Below are 25,710 nucleotides of genomic sequence, written 5' to 3'. Positions count from 1 at the left end.
TGGATCATTCACTCTGGGCGAAGCCAACTGCCATGTCGTGAAGACACTCAAGCTGCCCTGTGGGCAAGGTCCATGTGGCAAAGAACTGACGCCTCCAGCCAAGAGCCATGCAAATGAACCACATTAAAATAGGTCCTTAAATTCCAGTCAGATCCTTGAGGACTGCCACCCTGGCTGATGACCTGACAGCACCCTCATGGCAGACCCTAGGCCAGTACCATCCAGCTAACCCACTTCCAAATTCCTGATCCTCAGGAACCGTACAATGATGTTTCTTGCTTTAAGTCACTAAATTTTGGGGTGGGCTACGTTACGCAGTGAGACGTAACTGATACAATGTCCCCAGACCAACCACCTGCCAGAGCTCCAGAAAAGCCACATTCCAGTTCCAGACCCTCTGCCCCTGCCACCCCAGGGCGACCCAGATGCCGCAGGACAGAGCCACTCCAGCCGGACGATAAAGTGTTTGCCGTTGGGTTTTCGTTTGGCTGGTTGTGTGTACACAGTGTATACAAGTTGAGTTGTACAGAAGCCCAAGAAAGAGCAAGAGACAACGGGTGGTGGGGAGGTGGGAGCAGAGGGGTTAGAGAGAGGAGGAGGAGAGGGGAGACCGATAAAAAATAGAACCACATCCAGACAACAATGGGATGGGGGTGGTGTGTGTTGGGGTGAGACACAGACAAATCGCAGTAGAAAAGGAGTGGGAGGGGCAAAGGGAGGGGACCCTTCTCCCCCCTCCACCTCCCTAGCCCCCCGCCCCAGGTATGTACAATAAATAAGATTAAAAATAATTAACAAGATGCGTTTTCCCCCTCCCACAGGACACCGGATGCCCTGGGGAGGGAATGGCCTTTAGCAAAGATCTTGGCCTGGAAGGGGGGGCTTGGGGGTGAGGGGTCCCCCAGCTCTCTAAAGCTGCCCCACCCCCCTCAGCCATACATAGATTTTTCCTATACATTATGTACAAGGTGGAGGGGGTGAGGGCTATGGCCATGGAGGGGGAGGGGGGCAAGGGGGAGAGGGAAACCGTTACTAAATAGACATTTATACATATATATAAATAATTTCTCTGTACACCGGACAGTGGGAAGAATGGGGACGGAGTGGAGAGGGCTTGGGAGAGAGGGGAGTCCAACTCTGAACCCTGCCCTGTGGGGGCAGCACAGACACACCCTGACCAGTGACCCCCCCCTTCCCTGGCAACAGGGCCTGGGGGTTAGCGCCTGAGGACACAGTTCTGTCCCAGTTCTTGGTTCATGGAGGAGGTGTCCCCCCAGGCCGAGGTGGGGTCACCCACAGCGGCTGTGGGCCTGTGCTTGGGCCAGCAGGTCACTGAAGGAGTCGAAGAGCTGTTCCAGCCACGGCTGGTTCCGCATGCACTGCTGGACCACCTCCTCCTGGCCCAGGTCCTCAGCACCGCCCTCGATGGCCAGGGTCTGCAGGGGTTTAAACATGGAGCTGGGGCAGGCGACCACCAGGGCCTGGGGTGGGAGGAGGCAGGGGTCTAGGGATCAGTGTCCCGGGGAGAGGACGTTGGGAGCTAGACCCCTGGGTCTGAGGGAGGAAGGGCTGGGGGGCCGGACCCCTGGGCCTGAGGGATGGGGGAGTCTGGAGGCCTGGGCTCCTGGGTGTGAGGGAGTAGGGGCTGGGGGCCTGGCCCCCTGGAACCATGGAAGAGCCCATGAGGGGTAGAACCCAGGGCAATTCGCGCCATGGGTAGACTCACCTGGTCCCGGCAGCGCAGAAAGGTGTGGTACTTATAGTGGTGGAGTGAGTGGTAGAGCGTATAGTATCCCGACTTGTCTAGCTCAACCTTGAACTCCTGAACAGATGGGATGGAGATGTCTCAGCACCCCACCCGGCATGGGGCAGCCCCTCTCCCCCCACCCTGCGCGCCCCTCCATGGCCCCACCTGGGCCCGGACCACGCTCCTCTTGAGCTTGCTGAGCGTCTTGCGGTTGTAGGGCTCCCCAGCCGGCCGCAGCCGCACGGCCCCCTCTTCTGGGGAGCCCTCCCCGCTCTGCTCCACTTGCAGCTGGGGGAAGGTGTGCAGGGCGTCCTGTGGGCGGATGATGGATCAGTGGGACACCTCCCTGGGCCTGCACACCCCAAACCCACCACCCAGGTCTCAGGTTCCCTGAGAATCAGATGCCACACTTTCCCCCAGGATCAAGAGACAACTGGGAGTCTTGCTTTCTTTAAAGGACAAAGGAGCCTAGGCCTGCCTGGTGACCTTTACATGCTTTGTGGCCCGGCCCAGGATCCTCAGACACCTAATTTCCAAACAGAATTCTCAGAGCCACCCTAACATCCTACTCAAAATCCTCAGCCAGCCTAAATCCCAGAATCCCCAGCGCCAGGTCACATTCCATCCCAGAATTCTAAAACCAGGCTAACATTCCACCCCACAACCCTCAGGCCTAGCCTCACACAGGCACGCGATGCAATACTGCAGGTTCCGTTCCACACCACTGACTGCAACACAGCGAACAAGGCAATAAAGCAAGTCGCAAAATGTTTGGATTCCCAGTGCATATGAAAGTAATGTTTACGCTATACTGTAGTCTATTAAAAATGTATAGACCTTCATTAAAAAATACTTTACTGCTAAAAAATGCTAACCATCATTTGAGACTTTGCAAGTGGTAAGCTTTTAGCTGGTGGAGGGTCTTACCTTTAATTTGTAAAAAATGCAATATGAAAAGGGACATCTGTAATATTTTAAACAAAAATAAAATTAAAAAAATAAAAGTAAAAATAAATTCATCTCTATATATAACAACAACAAAAAATACAATATGTGTGACTCACAATAAGATGAGGTAGCCTGTATTCTATAATGATTTTTCCCCCCCAAAATTAATTTGAGAGGGAGAGAGAGAGAAAAAACCCCAAAACACACAGATTTGTTGTTCCACTTATTTATGCATCATTGGTTGATTCTTGTATGTGCCCTGACTGGGGACCAAACCCACAACCTTGGCGTATCGGAACAATGCTCTAACCTACTGAGCAACCCAGCCAGGGATCCTTTTTTTTTTAAAATAATGGAATTCTTAACCCTAGCATGTCATCCTATCCAGACTTCTCAGAGCCAGACACACTCAATCCCAGAATTCTCAGAGTCGTCCTAACAGCTCACCCAGGGTTCCAGCACCAGATTAACATTTTAGCCCCTATTTTCTGACGCAAACTAACATCCCACCAAGAGTTTTCAGAGCCAGCCTACAATCCATCCTAGAATTCTCAGAACCAGACTCACATCCCTCTGGAATTTTCAGGGTGGACTAACATTCCATCCCAGGAATGGGAGTCACCCTAACATTCTACCCCAGATTCTCAGCACGACACTAACCTCCCCATCAGAATTCTCAGAGCCAGACTTACATTCTATCCCAGAATTCCAGAAGCTGCCCTGATATTCCATCCCAGAACCCTAAGACATTCCATGACTTAATACTGAAGCCTGAGATTCTCTAAGAACCTACATTATGTCATCAGAGAAGCCATCAGATTCCAAGTGAGCCCTTCATGCAGGCCTCCGTCTACCTTTTGTCCCCAGACTTGCGCTGCACAACCACACTCTGCTGGGCCTTCCCAGGAATCCACCCCAGACCTTCCTGACCCCTCCACACCATCCCAGCTCCCCTCCTACTGGGCCTGCAAGGCTACTAAGAACCCAGAGAACCGCTCCCGACACACTGATCTCAACTTTTCTCCTGGCCAAGCCCGACTCTCCCCATGACTGCTCCCTCCAGATGTTCTGGGGACCACATGCACACATCTCCTCCATGCCTGACCTCTGGGCCCCAGACACCGCCTGCCCAGGCCTCCCAAGCACCTGCAGGGCTGGGCTCAGCGACAGCCGCTTCAGGACTTTCTTCTTGTGCTCATTCAGGAGGCCATCGATCTTCCGCATGGGTGGGAGGTACAGCTCGTCTGAAAGCCGAGGAGGGGGTTCAGAAGAGCCGCAGCCCCACAATGCATGGGGGCAAAGGAGGGGTTGGGGGTCGGTCCCCAGCTCCCTCCGCCCAGGCCTCAGCTCACCATGCGTGTCCTCCAGGGCCTGGATCATGTCCGGGTCGAGTGCTGTGCTCACCAGCATCTCCACATAGCTCCGGTACATCTCCCGCATCGCCCGGGTCTTCAGCAGACGCCCAGGTACTGCCCGCTCTGGGGGAAAACCATGGGATATGAGTTCATTATTGCAGCTTGCCCTGATGCTACTTGTGGGGCAGACAGTGTTCTAGGTACCAGGGACCAGCAGAGAAATCCCTGCTCTCAGGGAGGCCCAAGCCTACTGTGGAGGACTGAGGAGAACCAGTGCAACGTGCTCTAAGGGCTGAATCACAGGCATTGTGATGAGCTCAGCCTGGGAGTCAGGGAATGGTTGGCTCCAGGTTGCTCAAGAGCTGAGTCTTGAGTGACAGGAAAGAGCATTAGGAAAGACTGTCCCAGGCTCGTAAACTTCATGTTTGACCAGTTCAATGCAGCTTCAGCAAAGTCTAAAGCAGCAGCATAGTTGGTTTCTAAACCGGTGAATCAAGTCAGAGAGATCAGATCACAAAGGGCAAGATTGAGGAAGGAGATAGGAGCAGACTGCACGTTATCAGTGCAAGCCAGTCCACGCAGGGCCTCCAGCGAGGGGTTGAAAGGGCAAAGGCTTTTCCTGGTGGGTACTAGGAAGCCGTGGGAGAGCTGTGAGCGGGGGAGGGGTGAGATTTAGTGTAGAAAGACCCCTCTGAGGCCATGTGGGGGACAGATTGGAGGGGTGAGACGAGAGATCAGGGCAACAAACCAAGTAAGAAAGGATGAGGCTGGAGCAGGGCGGTAGGGACAGGCTATAGAGATGGGAGGGGGGCGTGAGGGAGAGGGCTGCGGGAAAGAGCAGAGGGGGATGGGGCAGTCAGGGAGGGGTACGACTGGGAACTTCTCAGACGTGGAGGTGAGGGAGCAACTCATGGTGCCAGAGGGTCTGGCCTGGTGACTGGGTAGCCAGGGGGATTGTCCCTGAGATAAGCAACCTGGGACAAGCAGCTCAGTGGGAGCTGGAGGGAGGGGGCTTGAGGAGGCCTGGAGGGTGGCCAGGGGGAAGAATGAACCTGAGGCTCACTGGAAACTTATGGGAGTGTGCCAATCGAGCGGTGGACAACAAGGCCAAGGACAAGACACTCACAGGGGACGCTCACAGGAAAGCCAAGGAGGCGCATTGGGGGGAAAAGTCAAATGGGAGGGCCAGAGAAGGCCCCAGAATACCCCTTAGGAAGAAGCATGAGAAAAGGCCACTTGATTTATGAGTATTGAGGATCCCTGGTGACAGCTGTTTCAAGGGTCTGGAGTGAGCACTTGGCAGTGGGAATCAGACCCCATCAGGCCTCATCCCAAACCCACCTATGGCTCCTCTCGCTCAGGGTAAAATCCTGCCAGTGCGGCCACAAAGCCCCAGACCCCTTGTCCCTCCGGGATCTGGTCCTGTTCCTCCTCTGCCCTCACTCCTCACCCTCTCCTCCTGTTTGCTCCAGCCACTGGCCTCCTTCCTGATCCTGACACGCCCAGCCTGGAATGTTCTCTCCCTCAAAGTCACATGATCCTGCCGCGTTCAGATCTTTGCTCCAATGTCATTTCCAGAAACCTTCCCCAACTCTGCCTTCCCCGAAAACATCACCCAGTTTGCTGCCTGGATCCTCTTTATTGGATTTATTTTTCTTAACTGCCTTTAATCCTCCCCAGCCTCACACCAATGATTTTTCATATTGTTTTGTATTCTGTTACATAACATATCTGACTGACTCCCTGGATGGACTGTGAGCTCACACGAGGACACATATTTTTGTTTATTCTGTTCACAGCTGGAACCCCAGTTGTGGCACATAGTAGGTGCTCAATAAACACCTGCTGAAAGAGGCTGAGGAAGCTGGATGGGAGTGGACTAAAGGAAGAGGAGAGAAGACAGCACTGCAGCCTCTTTCTAGAACTTTCACTGGGAATATAAGAAAGGAGAGAGCACATGGAGGGCGGCTGTTCTTGGACAACCAAGAGGGTTGGTTCTGGGGCCTCCTGGGCTGGACAAAGCCTTCATGGTAACCAGATGAGTCAGGCTCATCATTCCCTCCAGGGAATCCTGGTTGAATGGGGTGGGGGGACACAAACCCTCACCCAGAGAGAAACATTGACCCTTGGAAGGGAAATTGCTCCCCTAAGAGTGCAGAGTCCAGCTCCCCCCATTTCCTAGGCTCAGAAAATTCAGGGCTGCCCATGTACGTTCATAGCAGCATTAGCTAAACAGTGGAAACAACCCAAATGTCCATCAATTGTTGCATAGATAAATAAAATGTGGTAGATCCATGCCGTGGAATATTATTCAGCCATGAAAAGGAACAAAGCACCAATACATGGGTGAACCTCAAAATCAGTATGCTAAATGAAAGAAGCCAGACACAAAAGGCTAGATATTGTATGATTCCACTTACATAAAATGTCCAGAACAGGCAAATCTATGGAGATAGTACATTATTGGTTGCTTAGAACTTCAGGGAAGGAAGAGGAGTGATGGCCAAAGAGTGCAGGATTTCTTTCTGGGGTGATATAAATGTTCTAAAATTAATTGCAGAGATGAAAACTCTACGACTATACTAATAGCCAGTGAATTATATATTTTAAATAGGTGAACCAGATGACATGTGACTTAGATATATAAACTTATTTGAGGGGAAAAAAAAATTGAGGGTCAGAGAAGGAAAGATCTGCACATCTAAACCTCCTCCCTTATCATACCTGCCTGTCTCAGCTTCAACTGCTTCCACCTGGCTTGATTCAGCACAGCTGGACCAGTTAAAGGACTACATTTCCCAGGCCCCCTTGCAGCTAGCTGTGGCCATGTGAGTAGTTCTGGCCAATGGGATATGAGAAGACAGGACGTGGGCCACGCCCACTCAAATCTGTCACTTAAGGGGAAAGTGAAGCCATTCCCCTGCCCTTGTGTCCATTCCTACGGACAGGGCTGCTGGGCTGCTTCTGACCATATGGTGAAGACAGCTTCCTAGGGGATAGCAGAACAGGAAAAGAAAAATAGGACTCTAGACAACCTTGAGAAGAGCCTCTTATTCTCTATGACCCCCCCATCTATAGCAGGGCTTTGATGGAAAGACAATTCCATCTCTCATTTGACTGGCTGCATGTTTAGACTCTGTTAAGACAGCTACCTCTGCGTCTGGCCAGGTAGGTGAGTTGGTTAGAGCATAGTCCCCATATGCCCAGGCTGCAGGTTTGGTCCCTGGACAGGTCATATACAAGAAGTGACCAATGAATGCATAAGTAAGTGGAACAACGAATCCATCTCTCTTTCTCTCTCTCAAATCAATACATAAAATTTTTTAAAAATTAAAAATAAATAAAAATCAACCAATAAATTAAAAATATAGAACAAAACAGCTATCCTTGCATTACACCTAAAAGAATGTGACCTTGAACAAGTCAGGTCACCTCCCAGTGCCTCAGTTTTCTCATCTTTAAAATTGAGGACAATTCTACAGCACCTACCTTACAGGGTTTATGTAAAGATAAAATGAGCCGTGTGTAAAATGCTTAAAAGGACGCCTAGCACCTGGCTGTTGTATTTATTTTACGAGTGTGTAAATGTATTTTGTTGTTGTTATTGGCATCATAAACCAGACATCATTCTAAGCAATGGAGCTCACATCTGCTACCTATTATAGCAAGTATCCTCCCCTCTGTGCTTTATCTATTATTAACCCATTTTACAGGTGAGGTCACTAAGGCACCAAGAGGTAATGCCTCCTTTCTGGAGCCACCCAGCAAGTCACAGGGAATACCACCATCTCTGGGCCTCCAGGGTCAATCCTGGTCCCCCTCAGCCCCCAGAACCTACTTATTCTGAGACAAAACAGAGCAGCGTCATAAGATGGAGCTTGAGGCTCCAAGGGCTGCATTCCAACTCAGGCGGGATGCCACATCCCAGCAGTGTTACACTCTTGGTGCCTCAGTTTCCCCACTGGTATATGAGGACAATAGTAGTATCTACCTCTAAGACTGCTATGGAAATTATGCAGCAAATACGTGCAAAGAAATGAGAAGACAGCCTATCATGTAATTAGGTGCCACATAGTTGTTGGCCACTGCTAGTGTTTTTAATTTACTTATTGTGGCTGTCTTGCTGATGCTACCCGGCCCCTCTGGACAGCCCCTGCCCATGCCTCCTGAAGGCCCAGTCCCCCCAGCCTCCCCACCAGCCTCGCGGTGCCCGAGGGTCTCACCATCCTCGCTGGGTGCTCCGGGGGATGACTCCGAGTCCGAGGAGCTGCCTGGTGGGCCCCCGCCCGCCGAGGCGTTGCCTGCCACCTCCTTCAGCCACTTCTTCCTCTTCTTGGGGGGCGGCTCGGCCTTCACCTTGGTGGGCCGGGCCTTGGGCAGCCGGGAGGCGGCGGGCTGTCCGGTGGGGAGGCTCCGCTCCAGCCGCGTCTGCCGCCCGCCCGGGCCCCGCTCCCCGCGCAGCGGCCGCTCCCCGCGTGTGACCCGCTCCTTCTCCTTCTCCTTCTCCCGCTCCTTCTCCCGCTCCTTCTCCTTCTCCACCGGCGGAGGCGGGGACGGCTTCTCAGGGGCAGGGGGTTCGGGCACAACCGACTCCAGCGTCTGCTCTGGGGGCTTCTCAGATGTCGTCTTATCAGAGGTCTCAGGCTTAGGAGGTGGTGCCGGGGCCTTGGGGGGGAGTGCAGAGCTGCCCCCCGCAGAGGCGGGGCCCTTGGCCTGCCCAGAGCGCCTGGCAGGGAACACAGAAGGGACAGCGCTCAGCTGCCTCCGGGGAGCCCCAATTCTCCTCCTTGGGATCCCCGCCTGGCCCACAGCGCTGGAACGGAGCACTCCCTCTCCCTGAGGTGGTTTCCTCTCTCTCGGTCTCCAGCCTGCCCTGTTCTGTCCCCTCCCCAGACTATTTCCCGATGCGTGTCCCATCTCCTAGCCTGTTGGCCCTGCCCGCCACCTGTCCCCAGGCCCCACCGTACCTGACAGGCGCAGGGGGCCGGTGCCAAGGTTTCCGAGCACAGACCCTCACGTAATCCTTCTTGTTCACGTTTTCCAGAAACTTTACATAAAGGCGCTGGTACCGGTTTTTTGCGTCCCCAAAATACCCCAAATACTATGGAGGGAAAGAGCACAAAAGGAAATCCTTCACCTACCCCATCCCGCAGCCCAGCACCCAAGATTCCCACCCGCTGGGCCACCGCAGTGGCCAGACACCCCACCCGGGCGGGGCGGGGCGGGGCCGAGTCCTCGCTGCCCTCTGCAGGCTTACGTTGCTGGTGGCACAGAACTGCCGCTGCCCGTCCTTGATCTCCGGGGTGAATTTCTGTAGCAGGGCCTTCTGGACGCGCCAGATGGGTGGGGGCTCGCGGCCCGTCTGCAACGCCAGCTGAGGAGGGGCACAGCGAGGCCAGCAGGGTCAGCCCCATCCCTGCGCCTTGCTCCCCAATTCCTGGCCCTCTGACCTCCCTCAGTACCCCTTAGAGAAAAGGCATCATGGTCAACAAGTATGAATGACCACCCGGATGGCAGATATCTTTGGGCCTCGCGATGTTCTCAGCCCTGGGGACGCAAGTGGAGTCCGGCCCTGTCCTCCTACGGTCCAATACTCTCGATCCAGCTGTTCATTCCCGGGCTCCGAGGCTTCAGTCTCTACAGCTTTTTGGTGCGATGGTACAATCCTCCCACATAGCTCAACGCAATGACAAAAACCAGAGCACCCATCCACTATTTTCTAGACACCATGTTGGGCCCCGGGGTTCAGCGGTGAAGGAAAGCGACAAAGCCTTTCACGGAGCCTTCACTACGTAGATAACAAGACAGACAAGCAAATAAACAAAGCAGGGCAAGGCAGTGGCTTGTGCCGAGAATAGACAGGTGACAGGGTACCTGAGACATTTACTTCATCAGTCTATCCACAGCAGGGCGTGCCACAGGGGTAGAAAGACTCTCCCATCTCCACTCCCTGACACCCTTAGACCCTCACCCACACACCAAGGCTTGTGTCTGGACCCGATGGATGCAAGTCAGACCCAGCATCTGATCCTGGGGAGCGAGGGGGGCAGCAAGGGAGCCAAACACAGGCACACAAAAATAACAGCACAGGTAATCAATGCGTCAATGGTGGATGCCCCTGAAGCAGAAAAGAAGGGGCCCTGAACTCAATCTGAATCCAAGAATGCTTCCTAGAAGAAGTGACACCTAAATGAGTCCTGGTAGGACCATGTCTCCTCCCATGAGGGGACTGGGTGGTGGGCAGGGACTGCCAAGGAAATGTGTGACAGCTGTGGCTCTAGAAGACAGCTACTGACAGGTACAGATAAGCACAGAATAAGAACATAGCGGGACACATGCACTGAGCATTGTGATAACCCAGGGACGAAGGAGGGGCGGTCCCTGCATTCAGAGACCCCACAGTCAAGCAATACAACAGCACTGGGATGGTAACTCCAACTGACTGGTTATGGCTGCCCTGAGCACCAGGCTCGGCAGGACTGAGTGCTTGGATCAATTAGTAATGTCTGCCACTGGCAGCAGCTGCAACACTAAAGGCTGAGTGCCAGGTATTGGCTGTCTACTCTTGGTTTTGGGTCAACTGCTCTCATATCCATGACTTTTCATGTCCCTTAGATCAACCAGGGGGACACAAAGTGGTTACAATAACCGGATGAAAATGAGGTCCAGAAAGGCTCTTGCCTGAGTCTCATAAAAGAGTGAGGCAGGGCAAGACAGGGATGTAGGTGTCCCAACCTAAGTGCTTTCCTCCGGGATACCATGGTTCTCAGTCCTCGCTCCTGGCTCCTCAGGGAGCCAGGTCAGGGGCCCAAGTACTGGAAAGCCCATTTACACCCTACCCTGTTCCAAAACCTTCCAGGGCCTCCAATGCCGATTCTATAGGCTGGCAGACTTTGCCTCAGTTTCCTCTCCCTTCTGCTCCTGCCCAGCAAGCCATGCAGAGCCCTCAAAGCTCAGCAGACAAGCCCCAGACTTTTTAAAAAATATATATGTTTTTATTGATTTCCAAGAGAGGAAGGGAGAGGGAGAGATAGAAACATCAATGATGAGAGAGTCATTGATCAGCTGCCTCCTGCACGCCCCCTACTGGGGATCGAGCCCACTACCCAGACATGCGCCTTGATTGGAATCGAACCTCAATCTTCTGGATCATAGGTCGACGCTCAACCACTGAGCCACGCCGGCTGGGCAAGATTCTTGTTTAAGAAAGAGAGGAAGGGAGAGGGAGAGAGAGAAACATTGATGTGAAAGTGAAACAGCGACCAGCTGCTTCCTACATGCCCCCTACTGGGGATTTAAGTCTGCAACCGGGGCATGTGCCCTGACCAGGAATAGAACCAGAAACCTTTCAGTGCACAGGATGACGCCCAACTGAGCCACACCGACCAGGGCAAGCCCCAGACTTTCTGAACTCCAGGCTTTTGCATACGCAGGGTCCCCACCAGAGGTGCCTTTTCCCTCTCAGTGTGAATATGTACCCTGTTCTAGTTCTCAGAAGCTTTTGAGAAATCCATCAGCACATCCCCCCCCCCAAGCTAGGGGGAGCACCCCCCTCCTCCCACTGCTTGTCTCCTCCCACTGCCTGTCTGCCTTCTCTAAGGAGTCAGCTGATCCTCTAGCTGGGCTCAGGTCCCTGGGCTCACCGCATTCCATTGGACTTGATATCTTCCCCCAAACCACTTTTCTCAGGATCCCCACCACACCCCCAGTCATTGGACCCAATCACCTGGCAATCATCCCTGCCAGCTCCTCAACTAGAGCCAGTTAGTCCCAAAGCCATGTCCTTCCTGCCTCTCCTCATGTGAATCATATCACCGACTATGTCCACTTCCACTTACTAAGGAAGTTGCCCCACCCACAGCCCCCAAATGCTGAGCTGGACCAATCAGATTCTCTTCTGGGAATTTGAACTGTGACAAGCTGAGACAAGGGCAGTAAGCAGCAGGATGTGAGTAAACTAGAAGCACTGAGCCTGGTGTTAAGGAAAAAGCTGCAGGGTCCATTAACAGGGGAGTCACTGTCACAGAACTAATGCAGTCAACCTCCGCAGCCACCTCCATACAGACCAGGGGCCCTAGCAGAGGCCGGGCAACCCAGAGCAGATTCTCCCATTGATCCCAGCCTTGGCACTCACTGTCCAATCCCTTGTATCCCTGCACATCTCAAGCACGCCATGCTTTCCATCACCACAGGGCCTTTGCACAATGTTCTCTCTCGCTGGACCACATTCTCCACACACTTTTCTCCACCCAACAAACTCTTACATGCTCAGAGTTTACATCCTGCTAAACCTTCGACATCCTCAAGAACTGAGAGTTAATATGATCATGCCCATATTACACGTGGGGAAGATGAAGCAGAGAGGGGGCTAACCTGGCACTCTCCAGTTCAGCAGCCCCTCCCCCCCATACATGTGGCTCTTGAGCACTTGAAATGCAGTTCATCTGAGTGTTCTAAGAATGTAAAATACATACTGAGTTTCGAAGACTTGGTATGAAAGGAAAATGTAAAACATCAAATTCTTCTATATTAATTACATGCTGAAATGCTACTTTAGATATGCTGGGTTAAAGAAAATACATTCCTGTGGCTAATCTCACCCGTCTTTTAACTGTTTAAAAATGTGGATCCAAGAAAGTCCCAATGATGTATATGACTCATGATATTTCTACTGGACTGCCACTGCTCCAGGAAAAAACTATGGCCCGTGGCCCATTTTTTATCATGTAAGAGCTAAGAATGGTTTCTACATTCTTAAAAAATCGTAAAAAAGAAAAAAATCAAGAACATGTGACAGAGACCCTAAGTGGTCTGCAAAGCCAAAAATATTTTTGCTATCTGGCCTACAGTAAAACTTGGCCAAGCCCTACACCAGAGACTTGCCGAAGTTCACGAAGATGAGTAACAGAAGCAAACCTTATAGGCACCTCAGTATGCCACCCACGATCAGAATACTGGGTGAGCCATAATGCCATCCTCACACTGCATGAAGGAAGTACTAATATGATTAGCCCCATTTTACAGATAGGAAATTGAGGCTCAGAAGGTTCAACACCAGTCTAACTCAGAGATGTGCACCAGGCAGGTTAAGGCCAAAGCTGGGCTCTCTCAACAACCATGCCGCCAGCCTGCCCTGAATCCAGGCACACGAACGAGCCCCCAACATCTGTGCCCCGATTAGAACACACTCCTGTTGTATTTTAAGCATCTGAGTCCTTGCCCAGTCCCCTCCCCTGCCCCATGCCAGCCGGGAGATGGTATCAGATGGCTCTGGCTCCAATCCCAACTAGGCACTCACCAGCCAAATGATTCCGTCTCTCTGATCGTGAACTTCCTCATCTGTAAACTGGGAGTCACGGTCCCTGCCCTAGAGCCCTGTTCATTTGGCCCAGTGCTGAGCGCCCAGTAGCACTGACTGCTGTCATCATCAGTATTTGACAGAATTACACAGAGAAGGGCTGAGTCTTGCACTGAGAGCACAGGCTCCCAGAAGGCAGCAGGGCTGTAGGTCCCAGCATTTAAAGCCTGGGAAGACTACTTTACTGCTCTGAGCCTCAGTTTACCTCCCTGTAAAATGGGAGTAATAATCCCTATAAAGGAAGATGATTTTAAAGATAAAACTTAGAAACTGTTTTGCACAACATGAACATACTTAATATCACTGAATGGTACATTTAAAAATGGTTAAGAAGTTCAACTTCATGGTACACATAGATTATCACAATTAAAGGGGAAAAAGCAATCAAACCAAATTCTGACTGTGACGTGCCCCAAATCCCATCCAGTTCCTACCACTGGTGTTTGGTCAACATCTTCCTCATCTGTCCCAGGCTGACTGGCCAAATCAGCCCCAGAAGTCTTGAGGGTAAAATGAAATAACGTACACAAGGCACTTGGATGAGTACCACAGTGGGGGATGCAGGACTGGCCAGGGAGTGACACCGGGGGCTCAGGCATTGGGAATGTTCTGGTTGCTGGCGGGGTGGGGGTGGGACATGAGTGTTCATTCTAACATTTTACTTTATAACTTACAAATCCCTTAGGACCATTCTTTTGCATGTTATCAAATTTCATGCTAAAAAGGTGATAAAATATGGGTGAAAGGATACGATGCCTGGGGTAGGTGGGGTGGGACAGGGGGCAGAATGTGCCAGAGTGGAGAGAAGCAGGACCAGCCAGGAGGTGACAATGGTGGAAGCCGAGTAACGGATACACACAGTCCCAGTATTCTATTTGCTACTTTCCTCCACAATAAAATAGGTTAAAGATAATTGTATGAAACATTAAGTTAATCTCACAGAACACTCCATAAGAGATGTAATAACAGTCACTCCTTAAAATTAATTCATCCCACAGTTTCTCCATCTGTATTTTAGAAGAACCAACATCCAAGATTAAATTAAACATGGTAACATACATCAAGACCTGAACATGGACCCTGTCCCATAGTCAATACCCAGCCAGTGACAGTGACTGATATGGAGAATGGCCTTAGCTTTTGTTGTCACCATCGAGGTGCTGATGGCTTGCTGACCGACCAAGTACTCGCTCTGCCTCATGCCCTGTGGGAAGTACTACACTGGTGTCTGATGTCACCACCCTTGTCAAACACTCATATTAGTCCTGTGATCCAATTCTACCTGTCCAAGGAACCAAGTACAGCAGAGGCCAGCAACCCTGGGAAGGAGCAGACAGGTATACTGTGGGCTCTGCGGGCCAGCGAGGCTCAGGCGAAAACTACTACACTCTGCCATTGGGGAAGGCAGCCAAAGGTGATATGGAAATGAGTGGGCGTGGCTATATGCCAATCAACCTTCATTGATAAAAACTGGCAATGGGCTGGATTTGGCTCAGGGGGGCTGGAGTTTGCTGGTGTGGAGTAACTGGAAGTCATGAATGGGCTGGTCCGCATAAAATGTCAGATGTGCCTGACATACAAGCATTCCCAACCCGCTGGCTATTACGTTTACAGGTGGGGTGTGTGTTCATAGCCATGTCACCCCAAGGCCTCATACTTTCCCAATTACATGGCAAGTCAGAAGAACATCCGACCCTCACCTGCTTTGCTCCTTACTGTAACCCCAGCACTCAGGGTTACACACACACAAAATAACATCTCAGCCCTGGCCAGTGCATCAGGCCAGGAACCAAAGGGTCCTGGGTTCAGTTCTCAGTCAAGGGCACTACCTGGGTTGCAGGTTCCACTGGGGGAGGCAACCAGTCAATGTGTCTCTCTCACATCGATGTTTCTCCCCCCCCACCCCCACTCTCTAAAAAAAATTAATGGAAAAACCTATCCTCAGGGGAGGATTAACAACAACAAAAGTGTCTCAGAGGCTGGCGTGTCCCCCACTATCCCAGGGGCCGCCCCGGCCGTCGCCGCGCCTGCAGCACAGCCTGTCCTCCAGCAGGCGCTCGGCGAGCACGCCAGGGACCAAACCCATCGGGCCAGTCGCCGGCAGGCTGGGGACTCACCTTGAGGGAGGGTATGTCCTCGGCGCGGATGACGAACTCGTCGCGCTCGCGGAAGATGCCCTCCCCGCCGCTCTCGCCCGCCTCCTCGTCCGTCTCCCCGCACAGCGCCGCCGTCTCCTGCTTCTTGGCCAAGTGCAGGGGCCGCGCGTCGGGCGGCTCGGGGTCCTCGGGGGACGGGGCAGCGGGCTCCTCGGGCGGGGCAGCAGCTGGCGGCGGCGGCGGGGCGGGTGGCGAAGGCAGGGCTGGCGGAGGTGGCGGAGGTGGCGAGCTGGCCGCTGGCGCCGGGGCCGGGGTGGGAGCCGGAGCGGGAGCGGGAGCGGGAGCGGGAGCAGGAGCGGGAGCAGGAGCGGGAGCCGGTGCGGGAGCTGGAGCTGGAGCCGGAGCTGGAGCCGGAGCCGGGGCCGGGGCCACCAGCGGGGGTGGCGAGGGCAGGGCTGGAGGTGGGGGTGGTGGCTGGGGCGTTGGGGCAGGCGGCGGAGAGGGCGGGGGCTTCTCCTCCAGCAGCGGGGGCTCTGGGGAGCAAGAGGGGTGTCAGAACTGGACCTCCAGACCCCCCCTCCTCTGAGCTTCAACCTGCTGTCCCTCGACATCCCGTATGTCCCTCAAGTCCCCAGTATTCCTCATTTCTGCTGTCAGTGAAAGGCACTCCCAGCCTGGGCCTAGTTTCCTCTACCTGGTGCCAACCCAGCCCCCCTAGCCCCCCAACATCCCTCCAGATGAAACAGAGTTCTTCAGCTACCACCCACCTCTGCCTCCACCCCACTCCTTCACCTCCACTTATTACTCCTCTGTTGCCCTTGTTCCTCCTTCAAAGCTCCTGTCTGATCCTGCTCCCCTATCCTGTCCCATCCCCTCCCCATGGTCAGGTCCTATCCCACTAAAATGCTCTCCTTGCCCCCCACTCTGGTCATCTCGCCCCTGCTCCTCAGCCTAGTCCCCACCAACCTCCTTGCCCTGCCCTGACATGCCTCCTTGTTCCCAAATGCCATTTGCCATTCCCTGGAACCTCTTCTCTTGTCCCTGAATCTGAATGCCCCTCTGCTCCTTACGGCCACTCAGGTCCCCACAGCCCTCTGCCAAGCCCGAATTCCTTCCTGAGGCCCGGCCCCAACTCCAGGACTATCCTGCACTCCCGGGACCAGTCTCTCATCCTCATGCCCATTTTAATCCTGAACATCCTCTGCTGCCTCAGTGCCCTTGCCTGGCTCCAATCCCCATTCCTTCCTGTTCCCAAGTCTGAAAACTCCCTCGGTGCCTCTGCCCTCGTAGTTTTTGTAACAGTCCTTCTGAGCCCTCAAGCCCCCTCATTAACTGCCCTGAGTGTCTTCCTCCAACCTCCCCAATACCTGTTACCCCCACAAAAGCCCTTACATTTTGTCCAAAGCCCCAGGACAGAACCCCATCTAAACCCAACCATACCCCCCAGCCTTCCCCTCCCACCCACCCACAAGACCGCACTAGTCAGTTCTCCTCTTTTTAAACTACCGCCCCCCCGCCCCCGTCACCTTCCTTTCCTGTCCTTTATCACACATTGGTAACTCCAGAGCCCTTCCCAGGGCCTGGATCCCCTGCCAGTCTTAAAAGCACACTGAGTACCCCATTACCCAGCTGTCTCCATCACACATAACCTGCCCTGTCCCCCAACGTTCTCCAGTGCCCACCTTGAGGGGCCCCTGCTAGTCCACTTAGCATCTGTGGGCAGATTAGAAAACAACACCCCTTTCTCAAAACCTTTGTTTGCCCCCATCAGAAAGTGACCTCCATGAATGTGTAAGTCTACATCACCTAACACAGTGTCCCTGAACCAGAGCATAATCTGCAGAACCGCACCCGGCGGCCGAATAACAGGGAAGCCCCGCCCCTGGACCATCTCCCCAGAGCTCACCAGGTGTACCACTGCTGCTGGCACTAGGGAGCCCTGGGAGAGGGGGCGGCCCTGGGACTGGAGCTTCAGTAGCCAAGGGAGGCCCATCCGGGGTGGACGTGTCCTTAGGCCCAGCAAGAGGTGGGTCATCGAGGGCAGAGATGGCTGAGGAGATGCTCTCCTGCAGGTCCCGGTTCTTAGCAACAGAGTCTTCCTCATCCGAGGAGAAGGAGGGCAGCGTCTCAAGGTTCCGTTTCAGCTCCTCGTCCAGCCGCTTGCAGGGCGAAGGGCAGCCCAGCCCCAGGCCCTCGCTCTCAGCAGCCTCCAGTGCACCTCCCAGCCCAAAGGCGCCAGTGGGCGGGGGGTGTGGCACGGTGGGGGCAGTAGGGGGCTGGGGCTGCAGGCCTCGGGTGGGCACAGAGGGCGGCACGCTCTTAGGGGGGCTGAGCGGAGGTGTCATGCTGGCCTGGTACAGTGGCGGGTGGCGCTTGCCTGACTTGAGGAAGTCCAGGAAGGAGGCCATGAAGCCGGACTTCATCTCCGGCTGCTTCTCCTCTACCTCCTTGATCTTGGCCTCGATCTTCTCCCGAGTCAGGCTAGAGTCCAAGCTGTTGTGGTCAGCGCCTGATATGGCATCACCTGATGAGGCTCCCAGACCCTCACCAGCCTTGGGCACAGACAACTTGATCTAGATACAAGAATAGTGGGGAGTCAGGGCCCAAGTCCCCTCCTCCCTCAGACCCAGGAGTCCAGAACCCAGCCCCCTTCACACATAAGACCCTAAAGTTGAAATTCCCAGACTCAGCCTGTAGAATCCTAGAGTTCAAGTACACAGACCCCTTCTGATAGGACTCGGTTCCATCCTTTTATTACTCACTGACCTCTCCTTGCTCAGTCCAAGAGCCCCAGGCTCCAGATCTTCCTCCCACCAAGACCCAGGAAACGGGGATCCCCGATGGATAAAAACCAAAGCTCCAACCCCCTGCCTCCCTCTAAAACTCGTTTCAATTCTCAGATCTCCCCAACAGTGGAATCCTGGAATTCCAACCCTCAGACTCATTTCCTCACAGGCTTCAGAAATATAAACCATATCCCCCATCCTTTCTCTCAGACTGAAGCACTGAGTCCCACTCCACCCTCACCTTAAGTGGCTTCAAGGGCTCCAGCCGGGTGCCCCCTGCTTCCTCGGCCTTCCTGCCCCGGCCACGGCCCCGACCCCGGGGTTTCTTGGCCCCATCAGTGGGTGTGGAGGCCAAAGCTGGCCCAGTGGTGGTGGGGACCTCCAACGGGCGGATCCGGGGCCTTCCCCGGGGTCGGGGCGGGCCATCGCGTTTGGCCTTGGTGGGCTTGCGGCCACGGCGCCGGGGGCCATCGGGACCAGGGTTGGGTGGACAGAAGTCGATATCACCCAGTGGTGAGAGGGCTGGTCGAGAACGGCAGCTGGACACCAGGTCAGGCAGACGCCGGGGGTTGAGGCGGATGTCAGCGGGCACATCAGCCTTGTCCTCGTCAGCCTCGAACTCGTATTCCTGGGCATACAGTTTCTTGGGCGTCTGGAAGGGAGGGTCACGACGCCGGAGCAGGTGGAAGGAGGACGTCTTGAGCAGCTTCTTTGGCTTGGTAGAGCAGAAGATGGGCGAAGTCAGGCCTGCCTTGGGCTCTGAGGCAGGTGGTGGTGGTGGGGGCGGTGGGGGCGGTGGGGCCGCCTGGTGAGGCCCACTTTGAATCAAGCCCAGAGGCTCAGCATTGACCGTGGATGGCAGCTCAGGTGGCTTGTTGTGGTCGAGGCCCAGGCCTGGAGTCTCAGGCCCTGCTCCAGAGGCCCGGCTTGGGCAATAGGGCCCGTAGGGATCATAGGCAGGGGGGCCAGTAGGGGGCCCGGTGCCTGCCTTGGGATCACCTTCATCCTCAGGCGGTCCAGCCTTGCCGTAGTCATCTGCTGCCCCTCCGCCAAACATCTCCTCCATGGTGGGGAAGAAGCTGCGCTCCTCGTCTTGGAGCAAGGAGTCAGGGAAGCAGATGGAAGTGAGTGGCACAAAGCGGGGGGCCTTGGTGCCTTGCGGGCTGGGGCTGCGGTAGGCACCTGAGGGATCCTTTCCCTCAGTGTTAGGTGGGCCCACGCCAGTGTCACCAGGCCCAGGGGGCAGTGGTTCTAGGGCCCCAAGCAATTCCTGCATGGCACCTGGTGGCTCCAGGCTCTCCTCGGGTCGCAGGCGGGGGCTGGGGGCACCAGGCTCCAGCCCATGGCTACGGAGGTGGGCCTCGAGCTGGAGAGGCATGGGTGGTGGAGGTGGGGGAGGCGGCGGGGGTGGTTGGGGTGCCCCATCACGGGTGGCTGGTTCAAGGAGATGGACTCCGACTTTGGGGTTGCTGGAAGAGGGGCTAGGGGTGTGGCTGAGGACTGAGGGAAGCAGCTGTGGGGGAGGAGGAGGCAGCACCAGTGGGAGGTCAGGGCCCCCAGCCTCCAGGAGGAGGCCATGGGGGTTGGGCTGGGCAGGTTGGGCCGTGGGAGGTGGGGGTGGCGGGCTCTTTTGGAGAAAGGCCCCCAGCTCCTTGGCACCTGCCCCATAGTGGACAACTGAGGTGGCTAGCCCCTCAGGGGTCTCACCACCCCGTTCTGGCCCTTTCTTCTTCTCCTTCAGCCTCCCCAGGCCTAGCTCCAGGGCCGCTGTGGCACCCTCATCAAGGCTGGCACTGGTACGGATGACACTCTGTAGATGGTACCTCTGGGGATCTTCCTTGGCCAGCTCATAGGGTGTGCCTGGGGGACCCCCAGCCCCGCCACTCCCACCAAGTCCTTTGGAGGCATCTGCTGCCCCATCTTCGCCCACCAATCCATCAGCCCCTGAGGTCCTCGGGGGGCTGGGCGCCTGTAAGAGGTGCTGGATGAGGAATTCCTCATCCTCAGTGCGCTCAGCAGGAGGCCCCCCAGGGCCTGCCAGCAGCTCTGAGCCATCTCCCTTGCCTTTGTAGCCACCTGCTCCAGCTGCATAGCTGCCGGTTCCTGGGGGTGCCAGGAATGGGGCTGAGGCCAAGACAGAGCTCAGGTATTTGCCAGGGGCTCCTGGAGAGCCGACTCCAGGTGGGCGACCGGGGGCAGGTGGCGACTGCAGTGGGCGGATGATGTGAGAAGGGCTGGCCTCTCCACCACCACCCAAAGAACTGGGACCCCAGCCACCTCCGTGGCCCGAGAGTGCTGGGGAATGGCCAGTACTATAGCTGAGCGAGGGGCTGGCTGTGGGCAGCCCTTGGGAGTGGGCAGCTGGCCCTGGGTACGGCTCACCCTGCACCCCATACAGCTGCCCCTGCAGCTGGTCAGGGGAGTAGCTCTGACATGTGGCTAGGCCAGGAGGCTGGGGGCCGCTGGGGGGCTGCGGAGGCCCCCCTGAGTAGCTAGGGCCTTTGCTCAAGTCTTGTGCTTGACCCCCTCCAAACCCTTGCCCATAGGCCTGGGGTCCTAGAAGCCCCTGGGGCTGACCAGGAGAATAGGCCTGGCCTCCTGCTCCGCCAGCCCCAGAGGCCTTCCCAGTGGCATAGGCCGCTGCTGGACCACCCAGGCTCTGGCATTTGGGTGTGGCAGTTGAACGAGGTGGTGGGGGCCTGTTGGCAGCACCTGCAGCTGCTCCATAACCACCTTTGCCCGTCTTGTAACCAGGGGACTGAATGATGGGGCGGTAACCTCCGCCACCACCCCCTGCCCCACCTCCTCCAGGGGCCTCGGGGCCCGCAGCCCGGCCTGAGGCCCCGGCCGTGGCTCCACTGGGCCCAGCCTTGCTAGGCTCACCAGCGCCTGGGGAAGGCTCCCCACCACCGAGGGGGCTGCAGGCCAGGTTGGCGCGATGGCCCATGGAGGGATAGGTGCTTCCACAGCTCAGGTAGTGCTGGAGGGCATGGGCTGGTGGTGGGGGCGGTGGGGGCTGGGCACTAGCTGGCCGTTGGTAGTGCTTGATGACGGTGTCCTGGCGGGGTAGGGCCCGCTCGGGTGGTGGGCCTGGGGCAGCACCCGAGAAGTTGTACAGCTGTGGGGAGGATTGCTCGGCGGCAGCAGCAGCAGCGGAAGAGGAAGCCAGCAGGTTGAACTGAGTTGGGAGGTGTCGGGGAGGGGGAGGTGGGTCTGGGGGACCAGGGCGGTACGGAGGCGTCTGGGCCGGGCCAAGACCAGCGGGCCCCAAGACACCACTCCCCGCCAGGCGCTCAAAGCCTAGCGAGGAGGGCACTGTGGGTGCCTGCGAGGGCTTCAGGTGCAGCACGTCATGAGGGGACAGGAGCCCATTAGCTGGGGGACTGAATGGGGGGTCCTGGAGGCTGAGGGATGAGGGCACTGGGAAGGGGCGGCTGCCGAAGGAAGCCGGGTGCTGGTAGGCCGACAGGGCAGAGGAGGACGGAAAGGTGCTGGAACCCGGCAGGGCGCCTGAGATGAAGAGCTCCGTGGGGCCTGGAGTATGCATGGCTGGGGATGATGGAGGAGACCATAGGTCAGAGTGGACCACAAGCCAGCCCCACCCTGGCCCTCTTGAGTTGGCAACGGGCTTACCTGTTTGCCAGGAAGGACTGCGGAACTGGGAGAGGAGAGAGGAGGCAGAGGGGCCTGGCTGGGGGCCCCGGGACTCCAGGGCCGAGATGAGGTTCATGACGGAGGCGTCGGGCCCTGCTGAGCCCGCGTGGTGGAGGCCAGTGTCAAAGAGTCCAGAGAGGCCTGACCAGGAACAGGGGGTAGAGTCAGCTAGGTAGGGCATAGGGCAGGGTTGAAAGGGAAGAAGCCAAAGGCAAGTTTGGTCAGGGAAAGGGACTGGAGGGAAGGAAAGGGGGAGAAAGTGGGCAGAGACAAGCTAAGGAGACAGTAAGCAGGATGGGGTGCAATGCAATCATAACGGCAGGGAGTTCAGGAAGACAAAGGTAGACAAAGGAAGAGAAAAATCCAGAAGTGAAGGAAGTGAGATCAAAAGAGCAGGGAGTTGTTATGATTGGGGGCAGGGGGTGAGGCCAAAGGATTTGGGCAATTCCAGCAGGGGTAAGGGATGGGATGACTGGAGCCCTTGCGACCTACAGAACAATTCCACAGGGGTTGAGTCAAAGTGAGAGAATCCAGAAAAAGAAAGGTGGGAAGGAAAGACGGATCCAACCAGGAGGGTCAAGGATCGAACTGGACTACAGTGTCATTGCTGCTCCATCAAGGAAGGAGGGCAGTAGGATCAAAGGAAGGGGGCCAATCAGAAGCCTTGGAGGCAGAGCCACTCGGGAGAATAAGGTAGTGGCAAATCTAAGGGAAAAGGCAGCGGTCCAAAGAATCACTGCCAATCAGGAAGAATGGGAACTAGAAGGAAAGTGTTCAGAGAACCAAGGAATCAAGAGAATGGGCAAACCCAGAAGGAAGTGATTGGGTGGGCTTGAGAGGCGGAAAAGCCTGGAAGAGAAGGTGGGATTTGGGGGCTGTGGGGATGGGACCAATTGGAACAAAATAGGCGGGACTAGAGGCAGAGGCAGACGAATCCGAGGTGAAATTAAGCAGCCACAGATCAACCAATCAGAGGGAGGATAGAAAGGGGCGGGCCAGAACGCAGGGCAAGGCCAATTAGGAGGGGTGGAACTTTCACCAGCCAATCAGCTGCCTTGGAGGGAGGGCTAGTCCAGGCGGGGCGGGATGGGGGTCCGTACCTGCAGGGTGGTGGTTGGTGGCATAGCTTTGCAGTGGGTGGGGGGCCCCGTAGGCCTGGCGGTGTAAGATGTCCGTCTCGGGGTGCGAGGTCCTGGAGCTGCCATAGACCAAGCTGGGGGGAAGGGAGAGATGTTACGGTATCCTCCGAAGCTGCCCTCGGAAAAGGGAACTCAGCAAAATCCCTAGGGTAGTTGGGGGAATTCTTACAGCTGAGTGGGGAATCTTGGGCCCTAAAGCAAAGAAGATAAGGGAATCGGGGTGCCCAACTAAAAAGCCATAGAAATGGTCCCCACTCGTACCTCAGCAGCAGTACAGAGCCCTGGGTCCCAGTAAATAGAGACCATGTAGTCTCAATATAGTCTCACGATTACAAACACAGACATGCACAAGGATGAGACAAACACAGAGAAGGTGAAGAGTCAGAGAAAGTGCCTCGAGTTGAAAACGTGGACCTCCTACCACATACAGGCCCCCACCCCGCTGGTGACACAAGACCCTAGGGCCATCCCCAGAGCTGCGCATAGATGCCCCCTCTTCTACAGACACGTGGGAACACATAAGCCCTGAACCTCACAGGGTGGTGCACAGCCAGTTGGGAGCAGGAGGCAGATTGTTACCCAAATGGCAGGGATGTGGGATGAGGAGGGGATAGTCAAGTACCAGGTACAGGTGTGAACATGAACACCGTCCAGCTCCTGAGGCTGAGGTTCAAAGGCATAGGGCCATGCAAAGCCATGTATGTGTGCAAAGAAGTATCCAACTCACCCGTGGGGAAGAATAGATACAGAGGGGAGAAGCCCACATGGAACACACGTGCGGTCATGCCCTGCCATGCTGGGAAACCCAGGTGTGTGGGGGAGGGAGGTGGTTCGGGGCAGGTGAAGAGTGAAGGCACGACACAAATAAACAGTAGGTAAGGGGCTGATTCGCAGGTGAGCAGATTGTCAGCTACCCAGGAACAGGGTCCACGCTCACATACACAACCATACACCCGAATCTTCCCATGCAATAATGGCCCCAATCCATGGCCCAGACGCCAGGAGGTCAAACACTCCACTCCTTCTCATCAACTAGGATTCCCTGTCTTTGGGGGTGGGGAGTTAAAGGGGGCGTGTCTCAGATACCAGGAACCCCCCCTTGCACACACGGAACCCCAGCTTAGGAAGGGGGCGGGGCCCTGTGCCCACTCTGCGCGCGGAATTTCGGGGGGTGGGGGAGCCAGAGTGGCGCGGCCTCGCGCAGTTCCGGAACAATGGGACCTGGGAAGGGGGCGCGCCCCCCAGGTCTGAGCTCTAATTCTCCTTTTCTTCCCACCTTTGCAAGAGCAAAGCCTGGGGTGCGGGGGGGAGGGGCCAGCAAGCCGGGAATCCAAGGATGGGGGGAAATCCAGGCCTTGCTTCTCCAGTCCCTCCCACCTTCCCAAGGCCTTTCCGTCCGAAATTGTTTTGCACCCCCATTTTCCCGCTGCATCTCTCCCTTTGCATGCCGGAGCTGGCTTTGGCGGAGTTTGCAATTTGCAAAGTGGGGCGGCGGCGTTGTTGCAAACCGAGGAAGGCCGCTCCCTTGCAAACCGGAGGGGAGTTTGCGATGCACGCGTCGCCCGGCGGGCCGGGCCTTACCCGGGCCGGCCAGGCTTGGCCCCTACCCCTTGGCCCCTTCTTCCAGGCCACCCTCGGCTCCTTACCTAGCTTTCGCTGACCTTTCGTAACTCCATCCCGCCCCGGCGCCGAGCGGGTCCCCGAAGCCGGCGCTGGGGTAGTTCCTGTCCATGAATTGGCCGCGGTGGAAATTGGGGGGAGGGGGAGGGAGGGGGGAGGGAGGGGGCGCGCGCGCGCTCTCCTCCGCCGCCGCTCCCTCCGCTGCTGCTTTTTTCCCCCTTCTCTCTCTCTCTCCTCTCTCTCTTTTTTTCTTTGCTGCCGCCGAAGGCCCGGGAAGGGCCGGGGCGCGGGAGGGAGGGGACGGGGCGGAGGGGCGGGCAAGGGAGGGGTGCAGCCTCCGAGCCAAGGAGGGGGGAAGGGGGTTCCCCCTTGAGGGAAAGGGGGGAGGAGGGACCCCGCTGTCTCCGCCTTTGCCCCGGCGCTTGCAAGAGAGAAAGGGGGAGCGCGCGCTCAGGAGGGGGCGTCCCGGGCGGCCCCGGGGTGGGTGCAGGCGCTGGGTGCTCGCTCTCTCGCCGCCGCCGCCGCCTCCTCCTCCGCTGCGCTCACGGTGCAGCCATCTTTGCACAAGGCGGCTGGGGGAGGGGGGAGGGGAAGGGGGGGCGGGCGGCGGGGTGTCTGGCTGCTCTCCGCTTCCTCCCACAATCCCGTGCAAACGCAAAAAAAAAAAAAAAAAAAAAAAGAGAGAGAACGGGAGACAGCGAAAGCAGGGCCTGGGGGTGTAGGGCGCAACATTAGTACAGAAAACCAGTTCCACTACGCGCAGGCTCGCCTGTGATCGCAATTCAGTTTATTTTATTATTTTTTTGCATTGTTTCACTTTTTTGGTTTCTTTTCCAAAGAGCTTTTATTTAGGGGAAGAGCCAGCCCCCAACGAGCACAGTTGCAAATATGCCCCCCACCCTTTCCCTGGGTTGCAAAGTGCCCCTGTACGGGCACGGGGAGCGCACGAAGACGTGCGTGTGCACGGGTGGGGCTCTGCATGTGTGTGGCCCGTGGCACTGGTGAGA

General features: G+C 56.0%; 1 protein-coding gene across 1 annotated transcript; it reads right to left on the bottom strand.

Moving 5' to 3' along the window:
* Positions 1-453: 453 nt before the first annotated feature.
* On the bottom strand, positions 454-25,162 carry PRR12 (proline rich 12). Its single transcript, XM_087826835.1, has 14 exons — positions 24,730-25,162; positions 23,045-23,157; positions 21,924-22,085; positions 18,532-21,839; positions 17,411-18,077; positions 15,526-16,037; positions 9,308-9,424; positions 9,018-9,151; positions 8,274-8,776; positions 4,048-4,173; positions 3,842-3,939; positions 1,913-2,059; positions 1,727-1,822; positions 454-1,436 (listed from the first exon to the last, which is right to left on the bottom strand). The coding sequence occupies exons 1-14, from the start codon at positions 24,813-24,815 to the stop codon at positions 1,290-1,292; spliced, it is 6,216 nt and encodes a 2,071-aa protein (XP_087682961.1). The 5' UTR covers positions 24,816-25,162; the 3' UTR covers positions 454-1,289.
* Between the last annotated feature and the right edge of the window lie 548 nt (positions 25,163-25,710).

The sequence above is a fragment of the Miniopterus natalensis genome, chromosome 18, assembly GCF_054644295.1.
Source record: "Miniopterus natalensis isolate mMinNat1 chromosome 18, mMinNat1.hap1, whole genome shotgun sequence".
Lineage (NCBI taxonomy): Eukaryota > Metazoa > Chordata > Mammalia > Chiroptera > Miniopteridae > Miniopterus > Miniopterus natalensis.
Note: the sequence above shows the minus strand (reverse complement) of the source record. Positions and strands in the feature narration are given on the sequence as shown.

Excerpts from the sequence above, each read along its gene's own strand:
- PRR12 (XM_087826835.1), bottom strand. The coding sequence starts at position 24,815 with ATGGACAGGAACTACCCCAGCGCCGGCTTCGGGGACCCGCTCGGCGCC. Across the intron at positions 9,425-15,525 it reads AGGACATACCCTCCCTCAAG|CTGGCGTTGCAGACGGGCCG; the intron begins GTGAGTCCCCAG and ends GCCCCTCCTCAG. Across the intron at positions 4,174-8,273 it reads CGGAGCACCCAGCGAGGATG|AGCGGGCAGTACCTGGGCGT; the intron begins GTGAGACCCTCG and ends GTTTTCCCCCAG.